The 17,292-nt window shown below is 43.8% G+C and overlaps 1 protein-coding gene across 10 annotated transcripts in view; it reads right to left on the bottom strand.

Annotated features, from left to right (window-relative positions):
* Nucleotides 1-17,292, bottom strand: part of CADPS (calcium dependent secretion activator) — a 377,508-nt gene that overhangs the window by 32,875 nt on the left and 327,341 nt on the right. For all 10 annotated transcript variants that reach the window (XM_075073179.1, XM_032781853.2, XM_032781855.2 and 7 more), the window contains 3 exons: nt 15,851-15,925; nt 14,465-14,548; nt 2,720-2,752 (listed from right to left, as the gene is read on the bottom strand). In XM_075073179.1, the coding sequence (XP_074929280.1) occupies nt 2,720-2,752; nt 14,465-14,548; nt 15,851-15,925 (192 nt within the window). The remainder of the gene's footprint in view (nt 1-2,719; nt 2,753-14,464; nt 14,549-15,850; nt 15,926-17,292) is intronic.

The following is a 17,292-nucleotide window of genomic DNA, read 5'->3' as shown; positions in this document are numbered from 1 at the left end:
TACCCACTTCGTCAGATGCATGTGACGAAGTGGGTATTCACCCACGAAAGCTCATACTCCAAAACGTCTGTTAGTCTATAAGGTGCCACAGGATTCTTCGCTGCTTTTACAGATCCAGACTAACACGGCGACCCCTCTGATACTTGATTAATGACAGTGTTGTAAGACGTGTTGTAGCTCTGATATTTCTTTTCCATTCTCTGCCTTGACAACACAACTGGACTGTTTAACTTTTCAAGGAGTATTTTGCCTCTTAATTTTCTGATCTGGAAAGAGAAAGTCTCTTCACAGCTATCTTAATTACACGTTGAACTATGGACTACAGCACTGTCTTGCTGTGGACAAATCTTAAATCGGACAAGTGGGTAAAGGAATTCAAAATTAAAGCCTTGGGGAGAGGGTGTCCTGGGGATCAGTAACAACAACTGTTATATGTCACAAAGTTGTAATATTTAGTGAGTGATCATAAAATTGAAACAAAACAGAGTCCAGATAACACCCCCAAATATGTGGTCATGAGTATATTGGTGGACATGTGGGGTATGTGTGTGCGTAGCCACTGATGGTGGGGGGTAAAGGTTTTATTAGAATGAGGTTGGAGTGAACTGCTCACATGGGATAAGCCATGAGCATTGTGCAAGGCATCTCAAAGGAATGCCAAGAAACCCTTGATACGACATGACACCATCGTTTATTTTACAGGAAAATCTAGTTTGGAAATGTTTGCGAGTTATATACTGTTGTACTGGGACTCTTTCTTGTAATCTCGGAACGCTGTACTCACGGGCAGAGCTCCAAGGGAAGAGCTTTTCTGTATCTGAAGAACTAGCTGCTGAAATTGTCAAATGTGCCTCAGTAACTTAGAAGCCTAGACGTTTTTAAGGTCGGACATCTCAAGCTCTTTTACAGGCATGTGACTGCTGAGTCCCACTGGGAGGCTAAAAGCTTCCCCTTCCCAGTGTTATAAATGGCCCACTTCTGTCCCTCAAGGGCCATGACATACAAACGTTAAAGCCAGGACGTTTTTATGCAGAGAAAAGCTCTTACTTGTCCGGGACTGAATCTTGCCCATACTGGACCCAAGGCAGGTGTACTTCGGGAGGGAAATTCCACATCTGGGGTAAGGAGATGGAAACGCTTATCTGGGATTATCTACACTTGGAGCGGAGGATGCCTTACTCACATTAGTTCAGACTGAGCTAGTACCCTCAAACTAGAAGGCAGCTGCAGCAGTGTGAGACGCAGGAGGAGCTAGTTCTCCTGAGGGTGTGCTCACCAGAGACTTGAGGTGCGTACTTCGGGTGGCGAGCATAGCTACATTTGGTTTTTAGTGCGCTAGCTCGATCCATGCCTATGCAAGTTTGTCTCCTTGAGCTGGGAATCACACCCCCAGACATACCCTCTGTCAGGCTGATTTTTTAAAAAATGGCTGTTTGAAGATTCTCAGAGGGTTGGGATGTTAGGGTAAGTTCTAGGTGCATGACAAATTTATCACATTACTCGCAATTTATCGCATGGGTATCACCTCCTTAGTAAGTGGTGTGTGTCACACACACACTGAAGTAACCCTGTCTAGCTAACCTGGAACGTTTTCAAGGCTGCATGTATGTGGTGTTATCTCAATTTACACTGGTGTGCCTGAGTGCAGAATTTGGACTGATGTATTTAAGTCTACAGTGGAGTCGCATCATAGGCACATTTAACTTATGCGATTTTAACAATATGCGCTTGGCAAAACAAAAAAAAAAAGAGAAAAATAACAATTTAAATACTGTACCTGTAGTGCAGGCAATTCCGCCCGCCATTCCACTCAATGAGCATTTGACTATATGTGATTTTCGCCTTACGTGCTGGCTTCAGAACCTAATCCCTGCGTAAGATGTGACTCCTCTCTACTTGTTTTTATTTGTAAATACTCAGCACAAGGTCTGTCTGTAAATGTAACCTCGTTTATCAGCAGTAATCCCTAACTCCAACTAGCATTCATATACTGCACTTAAACTCAATTTAAATGTAAATTTCTGGCAACTTAAGTGCTTTATCTAAGAACTTGAAGGGCTCTCTTCGTTATGTGTTAAGCTCTAATTAGAGGAGCCAATGTACAATTTTTCTTTAATAACTGCAAACGTGAGCAAATTTGGTTATTTTTTATTTTCAACACTGTTTCCCATATACACACACTGCTAACTTACCACCATTTCCCTAAAGTTAAAACTAAAAGCATTTTCTGAAAGAGTAAAATATGCCAGCAATTAGAAGAATAAAAATAAAACAGGCTAGCAAGTGTGTTAGATATATTTTGGCTCAGCTCTAACATGTTCTAGACTTTTCTCTCTGAAATTATACTCTATCTTATATAGGCAAGTTTCAATGAAAAAAATTATAGAACACAAAAAAATTACAGAAGGTACTGTTACTAATTTTTTGGAGTGACCCAAGTCCCTTGTGTAAATACGGTACCTACCTGATATTATGTGAAGTCCATTAGTTACGTATCCCTGCCCAGTTGCAGGTCTCCATATGATAAATGTTTAATATTGACACCAGCTACCGCAGGTCCTCCTTTCAGCTCAAGTGTTAGAATCCTACACTTATCACACTGGAAGTCCTAGGTTCAATAGCAGCTGACAACCCACACTGAGGGGTTGTTACATATGCAGTAAAACCAAAACACAATGCAAATTATTAAGACAGAAGGCAATGTTTAAATTGTGCTTACAGGTACATCGACGTATTTGGAAGCTGCCTTCACCTGTAAAGGAAAAAAACTAGACTTTAGACTAATGTTGATGTTTAATACATACAATAATATCTAAAGATAACATTAGTATAACTTGATGCTGATTGAAAAAAAGATGCTAAAGTGATATATTTCCTGTTTCAATCTATAAGTAATGGTGGTTTTAAAAAAACCCAAACAAATAACCAAGAGAGGTGGCTTTACTGTCGCTAAGGCACAAATTGCAGCAGATGATGGTGTGGGAGTTCTCCTTCTCCTTTTTCTCCATGAGCAGGGGGAGGTACAGGGATTCTGGAAAAGGCCAACAGAAATATATTCACTTCATTATTTCTCTGGGGGCTTAATGCTGCCAATGAGCAGGGCCTTGTTCTCAACTCTCATGACACATGAGTCAGATTTTAATATATGTAGCTAAGGCAGGTATCCTCAGCTGCACAGCTCTTAGGTCACTGAGGTGGTTGTACTTAGACAAGCAAGTGGGGTGGGGGTGTGGAGCTGGGTGCACACAGAAGTCCTGGAGGCCGGCTGGCTAACGTGACTGGAAATAGGACAGGGGAATGTATTTTTGTGAACAGGTTTTTGGGGTGAATGGATGGCTCATGGGATTGGCAGTGGAATCAATGCAAACCTAGTAGCCAAAAGTTGTTACCACAGCATGACAACTTGGTGGCTTCATTCCAGTTCAAAGTAAACAACGGTCCGCATACTAAGGAAATCCAAAACCACTGGAGCCCTTGCTGGCAGATCCAGGCCAGTCAGCCAGGGCACCCAAATACTCCCCGTCCAATACAGCACCGAGGCATGTGGACGAGGAGGTCCCTGTAGGTCTGCACTGCGACTGCCCTCGGCGCACAGAGAGAGGAGTTCAGGACTGTCAAGCAGGGATTAAGCTCACTCAAAAATTTAAATGACATTTAAATTAGGGCTGTCAATTAATCACAGTTAACTGACAGGATTAACTCTAAAAATTAACTGCGATTAAAAAAAATTAATTGTGATTAATTTCATTGTTAAACTATAGAATATCAATTGAAATTTATTAAATCTTTTTGGATGTTTTTCTACATTTTCAAATATTTCGATTTCTATTACAGCACAGAATACAAAGTGTACAGTGCTCACTTTATATTATTTTTATTACAAATATTTGCACTGTAAAACTAATAAACAAAAGAAACAGTAGTTTTCAATTCACCTCATATAAGTACTGTGGTGCAATCTCTTTATCATTTAAGTGCAACTTACAAATGTAGATTTTTTTGTTACATAAGTGCACTCAAAAATAAAACAATGTAAAACTTTAGAGCCTACAAGTCCACTCAGTCCTACTTGTTGTTCAAGCCAATCGCTAAGACAAACAGTTGTTTACATTACAGAAGATGCTGCTGCCTGCTTCTTATTTACAAGTCACCTGAAGTGAGAAACGGAGTTCGCATGGCATTTTTGTAGCCGACATTGCAAGGTAATTTATATGCCAGAATGCTAAACATTCGTATGCCCCTTCATGCTTCGGCCACCATTCAGAGGACATGCTTCCATGCTGATGATGCTTATTAAAAATAACGCATTAAATTAAATTGTGACTGAATCCTGGAGGAGAATAGTATGTCTCCTGCTCTGTTTTACCACATTCTGCCATATATTTCATGTGACAGCAGTCTCGGATGACTACCCAGCACAATGTTTTTTTAAGAACACTTCACAGCAGATTTGACAAAATGCAAAGAATATACTAATGTGAGATTCCTAAAAACAGCTACAGCACTTGACCCAAGGTTTAAGAATCTCAAGTGCCTTCCAAAATCTGAGGGACGAGGTGGGTGAGCAACCTTTCAGAAGTCTAAAAAGAGCACATCAGATGCAGAAACTACAGAACTGAACCACCAAAAAAGAAATCAACCTTCTGCTGTGGCATCTGACTTCGAGATAAGGAATGAACAGCGTTGGTCCACACTGCTTGATCCTATCGAGCAGAACCGGGCAACAGCATGACCATGTCCTATGGAATGGTGGTTGAAGATAAAGGGACATATGAATCTTTAGCACATCTGGCACGTAAATATCTTGTGACACCGGCTACAACAGTGCCATGCAAATATCTGTTGCAGGGGTGGCTTTAGGCATTTTGCCGCCCCAAGCACGGCAGGCAGGCTCCCTTCGCCGGCTTGCCTGCGGAGGGTCTGCTGGTCCCGCGGCTTCGGCGGACCTCCTGCCTGCGGAGGGTCCACTGGTCCCACGGCTTTGTGGCACATATAATAGACATTAAATGTATCATGAAAAGCCAAGAAGTTCAGTAAAATTAGCACTTAATGTTTATACCTTTTTTGTATTTCTTGCCTGTGGGAGGTCCGCCGAAGCCGCGGGACCAGCGGACCCTCTGCAGGCAAGCCACTGAAGGCAGCCTGCCTGCCACCCTCACGGCGACCGGCAGAGCACCCGCCATGGCTTGCCGCCCCAAGCACGCGCTTGGCGTGCTGGGGCCTGGAGCCGCCCCTGCCTGTTGTCACTTTCAGGTGACATTGTAAACAAGAAGCAGGTGGCATTATCTCTTGCAAATTGTAACCAAGTTTGTTTGTCTGAGTAATTGGGTGAAATAGGACTGAGTGGAATTGTAGGCTCTAAAGTTTTACATTGTTTTCTTTTTCAATGCAGTTATTTTTTGTACATAATTCTACATTTGTAAGTTCAACTGTCATGATAAAGAGATTGCATTACACTACTTGTATTAGGTGAATTAGAAAAATACTATTTCTTTTGTTTTTTACAGTGCAAATATTTGTAATAAAAAGAAACAAAGTGAGCACTGTACACTTTGTATTCTGTGTTGTCATTAAACCAATATATTTGAAAATGAAGAAAACATCCAAAAATATTTAAATAAATGGTATTTATTATTGTTTAACAATGCGAGTAATCACAATGAGTTTTGTTAATCGCTCGACAGCCCTATTTAAATTAAAATTTAATCAAAAAAAATAGTGGCAGGAACTGACCAACATGCCACAAATAGCTTCAATGTGTGCAGCTTCCATTTCAACAGCTTCTGCCTCAGAGATTTTGCAACCAATTCCAGGAAAGAAGAACTGTCGGAGTATGAAAACCGCTGCAGCAAAAGCCACATGTAAGTGCACAATAATGTATCTTTCTATCTGAACTCACTCTCTGTGAGTCAGGGGATGGGGATGTTTATCCTTTACTTGGCTTTTTTAACCAGCTTACATGACAAATGGCAGGGATGGCTCCTCCATTTGTAGGGCATGATGCAAGAGTAGGGTCCCAAGCCACTGAAGGGGGCACCACTCTGCAGGTTTTCCACTCTGCTTTTGCTGCTGGTGTCTGGATGTGTAGATCTTTTTTCTCCCTCCCAACGGGCCCTGACACTGAAGAGGATTCCAGGCCAAGTCCATGGGTTGCAGAGCTTGTGTAGTCTGGGTACAGCCCTAAAAAAGGCTTTGACCAAGGGGCAGTCCTGCCTTTCAGGATGCCAACAGTCCATTGGATAATTTTCTTATGTTCTATCCTCTTCAAAGCTCACATTTAAAGATCATGTTGATAATCTGGAGGCTGTGGTATGTTTCCAGATATCTGCCAATTACAAGACCCAAAACACTTGCTACTTCTCTGCTGCCCTTTATAAAACAGAACGCATAAGCCTGTATGTCAGCCATAGCTGGCAAAGGATACAGGAGTTCCATGAGTTTCAAGTTCAACTTTTCAGACTGAGCAATTCCCAGCTGGATAGAGAGAGACCCTCTTACACCGGTACCATAATACAGCCCATCTGGAAGGCTCACAGCTGAGATCTTCCATGAAGCTTATGCTTTCAATTAGGATAAGCACGGGCTAACCATCCTTGTTTGGGTGTAAAAGCTCACCTGCTTTTTAAATATTTCTATAGCTGCCATTAAAACATCCTAAATATAACACGCACACAGTTGCATCTCGGGATGAATAAATTTTGTGTCCTGAATGAGGGGCTGACTGTATGTGTGAGACAGAATGTGTGAGTGGGTGGATGTATTTTTATGGAGTGTACGAGGTGCGTGTGTGTGAATAATTAAGCAAAACGAGGCATACAAAAGACCAGAGCGGTGGTGACTGCTGAGGGTAACAAATCAAGGATTTCCAGCACTAAGATTCCCCAAACTGGGGTGAAAGAGCAGGGGCAAGCGCTGGATATTTTCAAAACCCTACCAGTGGACCTGGAACTAGATGGGCACAATTATAAGGACATAAAAAGCCAGCCCACTGGATGGGCACGAGAGTCACCCGCAGACCTCCTAAAGGTTTAAAATGACACAGGAACCAGCTCCAGCTGTAGCAATGAGTTTGATGCAGGAATTACTGAGTGAGATTCTCTGGCCTGCATCATCCAGGAGGCTCCGAATGGATGTGCATAATGATCCCTTCTGGCTTTAAGGACTAAAACTCATAAAAAGAAATACCAGAAATGACTAGACACGGAACTTCAGCAAAAATAAACGTTTCCGTCTCTCTGTGGTATTGACATGGCCTGCCGCACTTCACAGTCGTCAGTGTACTCACCCTCACAACCCCCTGCAGAGGTAGGATGCCGTTACTATCCCCACTGGTCAACCTGGGTGAGGGATAGCTCAGTGGTTTGAGCATTGGCCTGCTAAACCCAGGGTTGTGAATTCAATCCTGGAGGGGGCTATTTAGGGAACTGGGATAAAAATCTGTCTGGTGATTGGTCCTGATTTGAGCAGGGGGTTGGACTAGATGACCCCCTTTCAACCCTGATATTCTATGAACTGATGAGCTGGTTCCTGCCCTCTGAGAGGCTACGGAAGCTTTGCCACTGACTTAGGATCCGTCTGGAGTCTGAGCTGCCATGTAGCTATTTTTAGCACAGCAGCGCTAGCCCGACTTTGTCTACCTGGGCTTGATGGCTCAGGGCTGCAGGCTGTGTAGACATTCCCACAAGGAGTCTCCCACAGACCAGGGACTTGAACCTGATTCTCTTAAATCCCAGACTAGCACCTAATCATGGGATAATCCTTCCTCCCCAAGGAACGATGTAATGAGAATAATGCAGTCTTCCTTCCACAATCTCCCCTCCACCCACAAAAAGCTAAGCTGCTTTTTAAAATAAAAAACCAAAGTGAATAATGACTTGTTTTTCTCTAAAGTAAGATTTGGCTACATTTAGTGAAGTTTCCAAACAACCAGACGTTGTGAGAGTTTTGCTAGGCTGCAGTTTTTCACAAATTATGTGACTTTTCCATGAAATGTCTCAGTTTACTATCAAAATTTGTGAAGAACAAAGATGAGATCTTTTCCATCTCTCCCTGGGGCAATATAAGCTCTTTAGTTTTAATTAACATCATTGTGATTCTTTGCTGCTCAATGAAAGAAGCCATCCAGATTAAACAGCTGCCATTGCTTGTGACTCAGCAGAACGTCACAGACAGACACCCATCAAATGACTGGACTGCCGATATTGAGAAACATTTGACTGAAGGGAAAAAAAAAAAAAAAGGTCTGGCCAAACGCAGAAGGGTATTTTCGTTCTGAAGCTCTTTATAATGAGGTGGATAGTGAGAACTTTACAGCAGATATATTAAGTTAATACTGAATTTCAAGGCAAGAATTGAAAACAAGGATTTCCAACTAGGTGATAAAACTGTCTGTCAGAAGACCTGAGTACATGTCATTTCTGAGACTGGAACACGTGATGGAAGGAGTTGGTAGGAGGGGGAGGAAGATTACTGCTTTCTAGAATTAAAATGCTTGGACCATAGCACTGTTTTATTTGTTCACACAGGACAAAAACATGGGAGGCAGCACTACTTCACTGTAATGAGTGATAGCTTATGCTCCAATACGTCTGTTAGTCTAGAAGGTACCACAGGACTCTCTGTCGCTTTTTACAGATCCAGACTAACACAGCTGCCCCTCTGACACTTGACAGCTTCTCTCACACAGAAAATGATGTTACTATGGCAGGAAATTGTGCTGCTCAGCAGAGCCTTCCTGAGTGCAGCATATATGGGACTGGGACACCTGTCGAGTGCTATTTACTATTATCTATTTCCATTCGTGTCCCTGGGATACGAGGTGCTTTCCCAACAGAAAACAGGCACCTTCTCTGCCCAAGAAGATACAGCTCAATCCTGCAGCGTGAGGAGTGCCCCAGTGAGACCAGTGGGAGTCGAAGGAGTTCAGTGCAGGACTGGGCCCACTCGCTGCGGGGTATGGGAAACAGCTTCATTAGATATCAGAGGGGAGCCGTGTTAGTCTGGATCTGTAAAAAGCGACAAAGAGTCCTGTGGCACCTTATAGACTAACAGAAGTATTGGAGCATAAGCTTTCGCGGGTGAATACCCATTTCATCAGATGCATTGACAAAGTGGGTATTCACCCACAAAAGCTCATGCTCCAATACTTCTGTCAGTCTATAAGGTACCACAAGACTCTTTGTCGCTTCATTAGAATACTTCTAAACTCTCTAAAACCCCGATTCAGGGAGGTCTCTCTACCAGAGCAGGATTTCAGTGACTATGTTAAGCAAGTGCTTCAGCGCTGTCCTCAGTCCCAGCCTAACACAATAAAAGTGGCCCGGGGCTATTTCCTGCCCACCCCTCCCTGCTGTCAGATGCACATTGTTGCTGCTCTGCACTGGGGCTCTTTGCTAAGAGCAGCCAACTCCTCCACCCTCCTTACTAATCATAGAAGCATAGGATTGGAAGGGACCATGAGAGGTCATCTAGTCCAGTCCCCTGCACTCCTGGCAGGACTAAGTATTATCTACACCATCCCTGACAGGTGTTTGTCTAACCTGCTCTTAAAAACCTCCAATGATGGAGATTCCACAACCTTCCTAGGCAATTTATTCCAGTGCTTAACCATCCTCCTCCTTGTAAAGAACCTGTTATGTACTTGAAAACTTATCATGTTCCCTCTCAGTCTTCTCTTTCCCAGACTAAACAAACCCATTTTTTAAAATCTTTCCTCATAGGTCATGTTTTCTAGACCTTTAATAGTTTCTGTTGTTCTTCTCTGGACTTTCTCCAATTTGTCCACATCTTTCCTGAAACATGGTGCCCAGAACTGGACACAATACTCCAGATGTGGTCTAATCAGTGCAAAGTAGAGGGGGAGAATTACTTCTCATGTCTTGCTTACAACACTCCTGCTAATACATTCCAGAATGATGTTTGCTTTTTTTGCAACAGCGTTACACTGTTGACTCATATTTAGCTTGTGATCCACTTTGACCCCCAGATCCCTTTCCGCAGTACTCCTCCCTAGGCAGTTATTTCTCATTTTGTATGTGTGCAACTGATTATTCCTTCCTAAGTGGAGTACTTTGCATTAGTCCTTATAGAATTTCATCCTATTTATTTCAGACCATTTTTCCAGTTTTCCCAGATCATTTTGAATTATAATCCTACCCTCCAAAGCATTTGCAACCCCTCCAAGCTTGGTATCATCCACAAACATAAGTGTGCTCTCTATGACATTATCTAAATCATTGATGAGATAGCGAACAGAACCGGACCCAGACCTGATCCCTGATGTGCAGCCTTTGGGGGTTTCCCCTTGTTTACTGCCTTCCACTCCTTGGCCACTGCTGCCGGGGAACCGCACTCGATTTGGGGGGATACCCAAGCTCCCCTGCCCTCCTGGACAGATCATTCTCTAGAACTGAACAGTGTCCAGGGAGGCTTCGCTGAAGACCTGTGCTTGGCCGTGTTTTCATCTATTGGTGTTTGGGAAATCTCCTCTGCACCAATACTCTTCCTGCGGATGCCCTTCCATGCCCACACCATCGGCATTGCCAGTGCATGCCAGCACCCACTTCCCCATCAGCTGATCAGCCAAAGCCATCCTCCACTTGCAGGGTCACTGTGTCTCAACAGGCTCTCCCTGCTTTGTCCCTCTTGTTACTGCCACTCAACTTGCTCCCTGTTCTCCCCCAGCCTCAAAGTTATTAGTATTTTCATCCTGGCCAGGGCTTGTGTCATTCTCAGTGCAGTGCGAAGGAGCCCTGCAGCTCTGCCCAGTTTGCACTGCTCACCTCACCACACTTTAATCAACCATACACCTGTAGAACGATGCTGCTTGGGAACTATATGTCTGCCTTAATTCTTTACTGGCAGGGGTGGCTCCAGGCACCAGCACGCCAAGCGAGGGCGAGGGCGGCAGGCAGGTTGCCTTCGGCGACATGCCTGCGGAGGGTCCGCTGGTCCCGCGGCTTTGGCGGACCTCCCGCAGGCGTGCCGCCAAATCCGTGGGACCGGGGACCTCCCGCAGGCAAGCCGCCGAAGGCAGCCTGCCTGCCATGCTTGGGGCGGCAAAATACCTAGAGCTGCCCCAGTTTACTGGTGCATACCCAACATGCCCATCCTTCCCCAGAGACCCGAGACTCCTATTTCCATCCAATACTCTGTTTCAAGGTGTGCCTGGGAGAAGGTCAGGGGCATTTACTGGGTTATGAGACCATTTGCCCATGCAGCTGAGGGCTCTGTGCTGAAGCATGCAAGCGTGGTCCATTGCTGCCCCTGACTCTCTCGTCCCGACAGTGTGCATCTCTTGGGTGTCACAGCAGATGTGTTCACTGTCGAATCTCCATGTGGGCTGAGAGTTGATTGCTCCGATACAGGTAGGGTACGTCAGCTAGCCTGAAGCCTTGTGACATCCATAGCAGAGGGTACAGGTTCAAAAGACAACTCTTAGTGGTGCTGGCTGGTTTATCCAAACCCAGAGGCGTTGGGGTTTTTGCCATTTCTCTACAAATCGTACCAAACCTCCTTCGGAGCACGGGGGGGAAGCTTTGAGAGAAGACCTGAGCTCTCATGTGAGAGTCCGTGGTTTCCTCATGCAGCAACCTGCACAGGGTGGCAAGCTTTGGTTTTAAGAGGGGAGGTTAAGACAGGTTTGGTTTTTGAACATTGAACACGGGGAATGCTGGTGACAGCTTGGGGTGGCTGTTGCCTTCTCCCCTTCCACAGCTGCCAGGACAGGTTGCCTCCCAGTAGTTATCCTGCAAAGAGTTCCATGGCTTAGTCAAGCTGCAACCACTTGGTCGAAATCCAAGTATCTGTCTGCCTCCCATTGCTCTTTGCAATTCAGACATGGAGATAGGGATTCCACTCACACAGCATTAGAAGGGAGCAGCACAAGTCAAACCATTCAGTGTAAACAGTATGATGTGGTGAGAGAGATGCAGCATCCACCAAGGAACAGCTTGGATTCGCAGAGAAGGATGAACTGCACATTACACTGTCTACCCAGGCTGATGCTGGCACTTCCGATGCCTGAAAAGCTGCCGCCTCCACAACCTCTGCTGTTGGCACAGGAGCGCACTTAGAATCTTCTGCAAGACACACTAAGATGAAGGAAGACAGCCAGCCTCAGCCCTCCACCCCTCTCTGCAAGAGAGGAACTCCTGGTGAAAACGAACACTATTCACCGTTTTAACGACACTAGCGTGTTCAAAGGGATTCTAGGGCAATGAGGGGGATAGCAACAGGACAAGGGAGCATGGAACAAAGAAAGGGTGGATTAGTCTCGTGGAGTTAAACAGAAGAGAATGGAGAAGGCATGCATGCCTGAGCTTAAGGGATAGTCAGTTCGTGATGAATCAACTGCAAGATATTGCTGAAGATCTCTTCATGGCAAACATGACTCTACAATCCCACCAAGGGCAGTGACACTGAGGGAGCTGTGGTGGTGACAACGAGATGAGTGGGAGCAGTACGTGGTCTGTCTTCTAAAATTCCCAGAAATTTGAGAAGGGAGAATACAAATCCTGGTCCAGGGAAATCTGGCCAAGACATGAAATTGATACTTAAATGATTTCGCAGAGGCCTGTGGAATGAGAGGTCATATCAGTACTATTAGATCATGGGATGGACTCTACAAGTGAGAATATTGATGATGCGTAACTGTAATGAGCGTGAAGTCTCCTGCCCATTCTCAGTTGAATTACTAGTGATTGCAAGATACAGAGGCTTTATGTGTGTTTGTAATGGGGTCTGACTGGCCAAATTTTCAAAGAAGTTTCCAAAGCACACTCACAAAATTATTCACACACATAGGTTCAAAGGAGGTATTTGTGCAGCCGTTTGGGAGTAGAAATAGAATTACAGAAAAATAGAAATGAAGGGCTGGAAGGGACCTCAACAGGTCATCTAGTCAAAAACATAAAAACTGTTTTGAAGCCTGAATGAAAAGTTTTACCATTGCAAAGAGTTGTCCTTGCAAATTTTACAGGATCCATTTTCAGAGGATCTTTGAAAATTGGCCCTTGTGTGTCTTTCCTCTGCAATTGTCAAAACAAATGTGTAATACAGCTTGGCACTTGTAAGACTTAGTTGTTAACAAGACAAGATTTGTAAACTGTATTCATACAAGAATACCATTCACATCCATTCTGTTGCCAGAAAAGCAGTTAATGTTACACGTCAACGTTTAGTGGCAGGAGCAGTGTTTTAGCTCTGCGATGTTTCTTAGAAATTAAATGTGGTTTCAGAGCCTTGGTGCACCATGTTGAGAATTTATACCCTCATGCCATTATTTTCCTATCCTCTCTTCTTTTAGAAGCAATATGGAACTGTTTAAGTTTCATATGATATTGAGTCTTGAAATGTGCAGTTCCACAGCTGCTAATGATGATAGGGTTTGAAACACATATGTGATAACCCTTCTTTTGACTATGAAAGTTAGACAAATAGTGCAAGCCTCTCCTCCCTGCAAATGCTGCTTGGAAGAGTAGCTCCAACTACCTAACGTGTAGAAGGGTGGAATGTTGTTGCTGAGGCATGCTGTCAAGGCTGTTACAACTGCTCAGTGGTTCTGCCCTTGGAGCTCCGGTGTTATTAGCACTAGCAGAGACCACAGCCTGCTAGCTCAGCAGACCTCGATGTTACTCAGAGAAAGACCACAGGCACAGTTTGGTGACAAAGGCACTGGGCCAGGTTTATTGCCCTCAAGGCACAGTCCCAATGACTCACACAACTTGCACAAGTACATTAACATGAGTGCCCTGTGGCAAAGAGTGGCTCAGTTAGCAGTGGGAGTTTCTGCTGTCCCCTTGGCCATACAAAGGATTAAGGCGAGGTACCCCTTGGCCACACAAAGGATTATAGACTGAGACAAACAAGTTACGTGCCACTATATGCTTTTCATGTCATCTGTTTGTTACCTCTCCTTGTACCTTGTTCCTGATATTTTGGACAAAACATTGCAAATCATTATTCTGTCAACCTATCTTACCTTGTACTAGATTGGTGTGTATTTGTACTAGCCTTCTGTAAAGTATTTACATAACTATCGAGTGCCTAGTGCTTCTTAGGAGTGCTTATGTTTTAGCGACACTTTGCCAAGTTCATGTTCCAGACAGTAAACTTGTGAGCATCTGCTTTAATATCTGCTCTGACTTTAGTACACAGCCTCTAGTTCAGGCCCCAGGGCTTGCACCAGGCCAAATGCTATAGGCTCTTCCTTTCTACTACAACATGGTGTTTGAATACCTTTGAACTTTGTTACAGCATGGTAATCCAGTGTTATCAGCTATTTACGTTAAGCTTTGTGTGTATGTAGCAAGCTGTTTGCTTATTTTTTGAGCTCTTACAGTGTTAAAATAGCATAGAAAAAAGGGTTACTCCTCAAATAATCTATTAGAAGATCTGAATGAGTTTATAGTAAAAAATAGGAAACCAACCAAAACCCCAAAAGAAACAGATTTTCTCTACTCACAGTAAATGACAAAAAAGAAGAAAACAATGTCCCTTCATCATATCTGGACAGTTTGGCCAGGACTCCTTCCAGAATGGTGACGAACTATTGAAAAGGAAAATATTTCAGTCACTTTTAAAGACAGAGGGAGAGATTCTGATCTGATTTATAATGGGTTAAATCAGGATTAACGCCAACAAAAATCAAGGTTTACAATGATGTGAGTGAGAGCAGGACCAAGCTCAGATTGTCTATAACTGATAACCTGCAATTTAAATTCAGAATTATGTCTTGCATATCATTTATGCAGGGAATGAATGTCAAGAACTTTTTTGGCACTATGCAGCTTACCTCTAATGATATAAATCAACTGGATGATACTGTTTACCGTGTCTCCTTTCTGGGTAATGTTGGAGAGCTTGTGCTCTCTCTAGTGGGAGCCAATGAACACCTGCTCCTAAGAGAGGAGGTCAGATGGCTCATGCTCCCAGTGAGAGGGATCAAGGAGGTGCCATGTGGTCTGTTTTGCAGGAGAATCAGACTGGCATATGTTGAAAGACTATGTTTAAAGGTCTTCACACTGAGTAACAGTGATGACTGACATCTGGGTTGCAATGCTGTTCTCAGTTTGAAACTAGAGAACAAGCAGTTTGGACATGTACCCTACCTATCTATGTATCTTTCCTAGTACTTATCATTATTTCAGAGCTGAGAGATGAGCACATCTAAATTTAAGCATCTGAAATATCAGACCACTCTCATTTTCCATATAATTTCCATACAAGTGAACATGATATTTTGGAACGTGTTTCTTGGCACCATAATGCCATAGACTGCCCCAACCAAGATCAGAACTCTGCTAGATGCTCCCTATGTACATAGCGTCCCAAAGAGCTCATGACCTAAACAGACATTTTGGAATGTTTCCTGATACCACAACATCATGAATCAACTTGTTAAATGAGGCTCAACCTAGCTCCTACAAAAAAGAATACAATTTTATGAGCACAACTTTTCGTGTGCATCTGTCAATGGGACAGATGTCTTCATGGTCTATGCAGAAGGAAATCTTTCTCTCAGTATATAATAGTGCCCCCTAGCGAGTGCAGTTTGTGTGTGTGACTGTGGGTGTCTGTGAACACAAGATGGTGGACACAAATCCATAGATGCTTCCCTAAAACTGTATTTTTTTGGCCCCATTTGTCAATCCTGTTTAATGGTGTATTGTATCCCAGGCAACTCCCAATCATCAGTCAGTCATGATGAAAGGAATGAGTGATGCATGATCTTTCCCGCGAGAAACAATAAGCCAATTCAACTTCTTAATGTGTCACATTTTAATGGAAATGCTCATATAAAAAAAAGTGATGTTAACAGTGAATCATTTCACCTGAAGCCGAAGGTTACCTTTGCCACTAAGAGTGTTATCATTTCTTTGACGGTTTCTTCAATTAGTTCATCTATTTTTGAATGGTACTGGTGCTAAGAAAAAAAGAAAAAAGAGAAAAGGCAGAGGTAAATATTAGCATTGATCAAGTGATGGCACTGTGTTTATTAGGCTCTTCCCCTGGTAAACAGAATTTGTAATAGTATCAGCTAAGAAACAACCAATTTATTACCCTCTGCTCCACTGATGTGGATAATAATTACTTACATTTATACATGATTTTTAATTCAGGAGAATCTGACCGCACTTTCAAAGCATGGGCAAACCTCTGAAATATGCACGCAGCTACACTGACACCAATAGGAGCCAGTGCTTAATTTGGTGCCGGGACTCAAGCAATTTTTTTACATTAATAACTGATGCAGCAAGCCCAGAGGTGCCGGGGGGTTCCGAACTGCTGGGCCCGGAGGTGCCGGGGGGCTCCGAACTGCCGGGCCCAGAGGTGCCGGAGCTTGGACCTGGCACAGATTAAGCACTGATAGGAGCTAAATGTATGTGTCCAAGGGGGGGACTTTGGCCCTTATAGCCCATGTGTACAAATATAATAGTTACTGTTTCTAGAGCTTTCTACAGTGTTGTACCAATGTTAACTCATTCACTTTATAAAGGAACAATTTAACTGCCTATTGAAACGCAGCCACCACTGGGATAGAATGTGGCAATTTTCCCAGGGCACAGCCACGCCCCGTTGGAGCTTGGGAAAGGCAACAATGGCCTTCTGCGGAAAGAACAGTAAGGGTGACATTTTAAAGAAAAGAGGCTGCAACTGGAATATCCCGAACCATTTGAGGAGCATCGCTGCACTTGCAGAAAGTGCTATAGAATCTGTTAGGCTCCGTTCCAGCAAAGCACTTTGGGTATGGCTGTACTGCCACTGGCACTGAGCTCCCAGCCTGGGTCCACAGACGTGTGCTGGCGGGGTTTCGAGTTAGCAAGCTAAGAATAGCTGTGTAGATGTTGCTTTGACATTGCAGCGCAGGATGAAGCTTGGGCTCTGAAGCCAGGGGGTGCCTTAGGATGTCTGAACAGCTATTTTTAGCATACTAGTGCAAGCCCCACTAGTGCAAATCAGCATCATGGGGCTGGGAGGCTCATTTCCAGATGCAGTGGACACAGACCCTTTAGCGTGTATTCAGATTCAGTGGCACAGAAGCAAGTGTTTAAAGTTAAGCACTATTTAAATGCTTGTTGAATTGATGCCTTTATGATCATAACATAATCAAGATCTGTGTTTCATCTCATGCATCTCCACCAGCACAGTACCATTCTGCTAATACCATTCTGGCCCACTGGTTCAGCATAGCTGCCCAGGAAAGAGTGCCACCAATTGACTGACGAGCACCAGTCCTTGCAGCACCTAGGTTTTTCCATGGCACCTCCCGTTCAATACCAACAGGAGTGG

This window comes from Chelonoidis abingdonii, chromosome 17 (assembly GCF_003597395.2).
Source record: "Chelonoidis abingdonii isolate Lonesome George chromosome 17, CheloAbing_2.0, whole genome shotgun sequence".
NCBI lineage: Eukaryota > Metazoa > Chordata > Testudines > Testudinidae > Chelonoidis > Chelonoidis abingdonii.
This window is presented reverse-complemented; position numbering and strand designations above follow the sequence as displayed.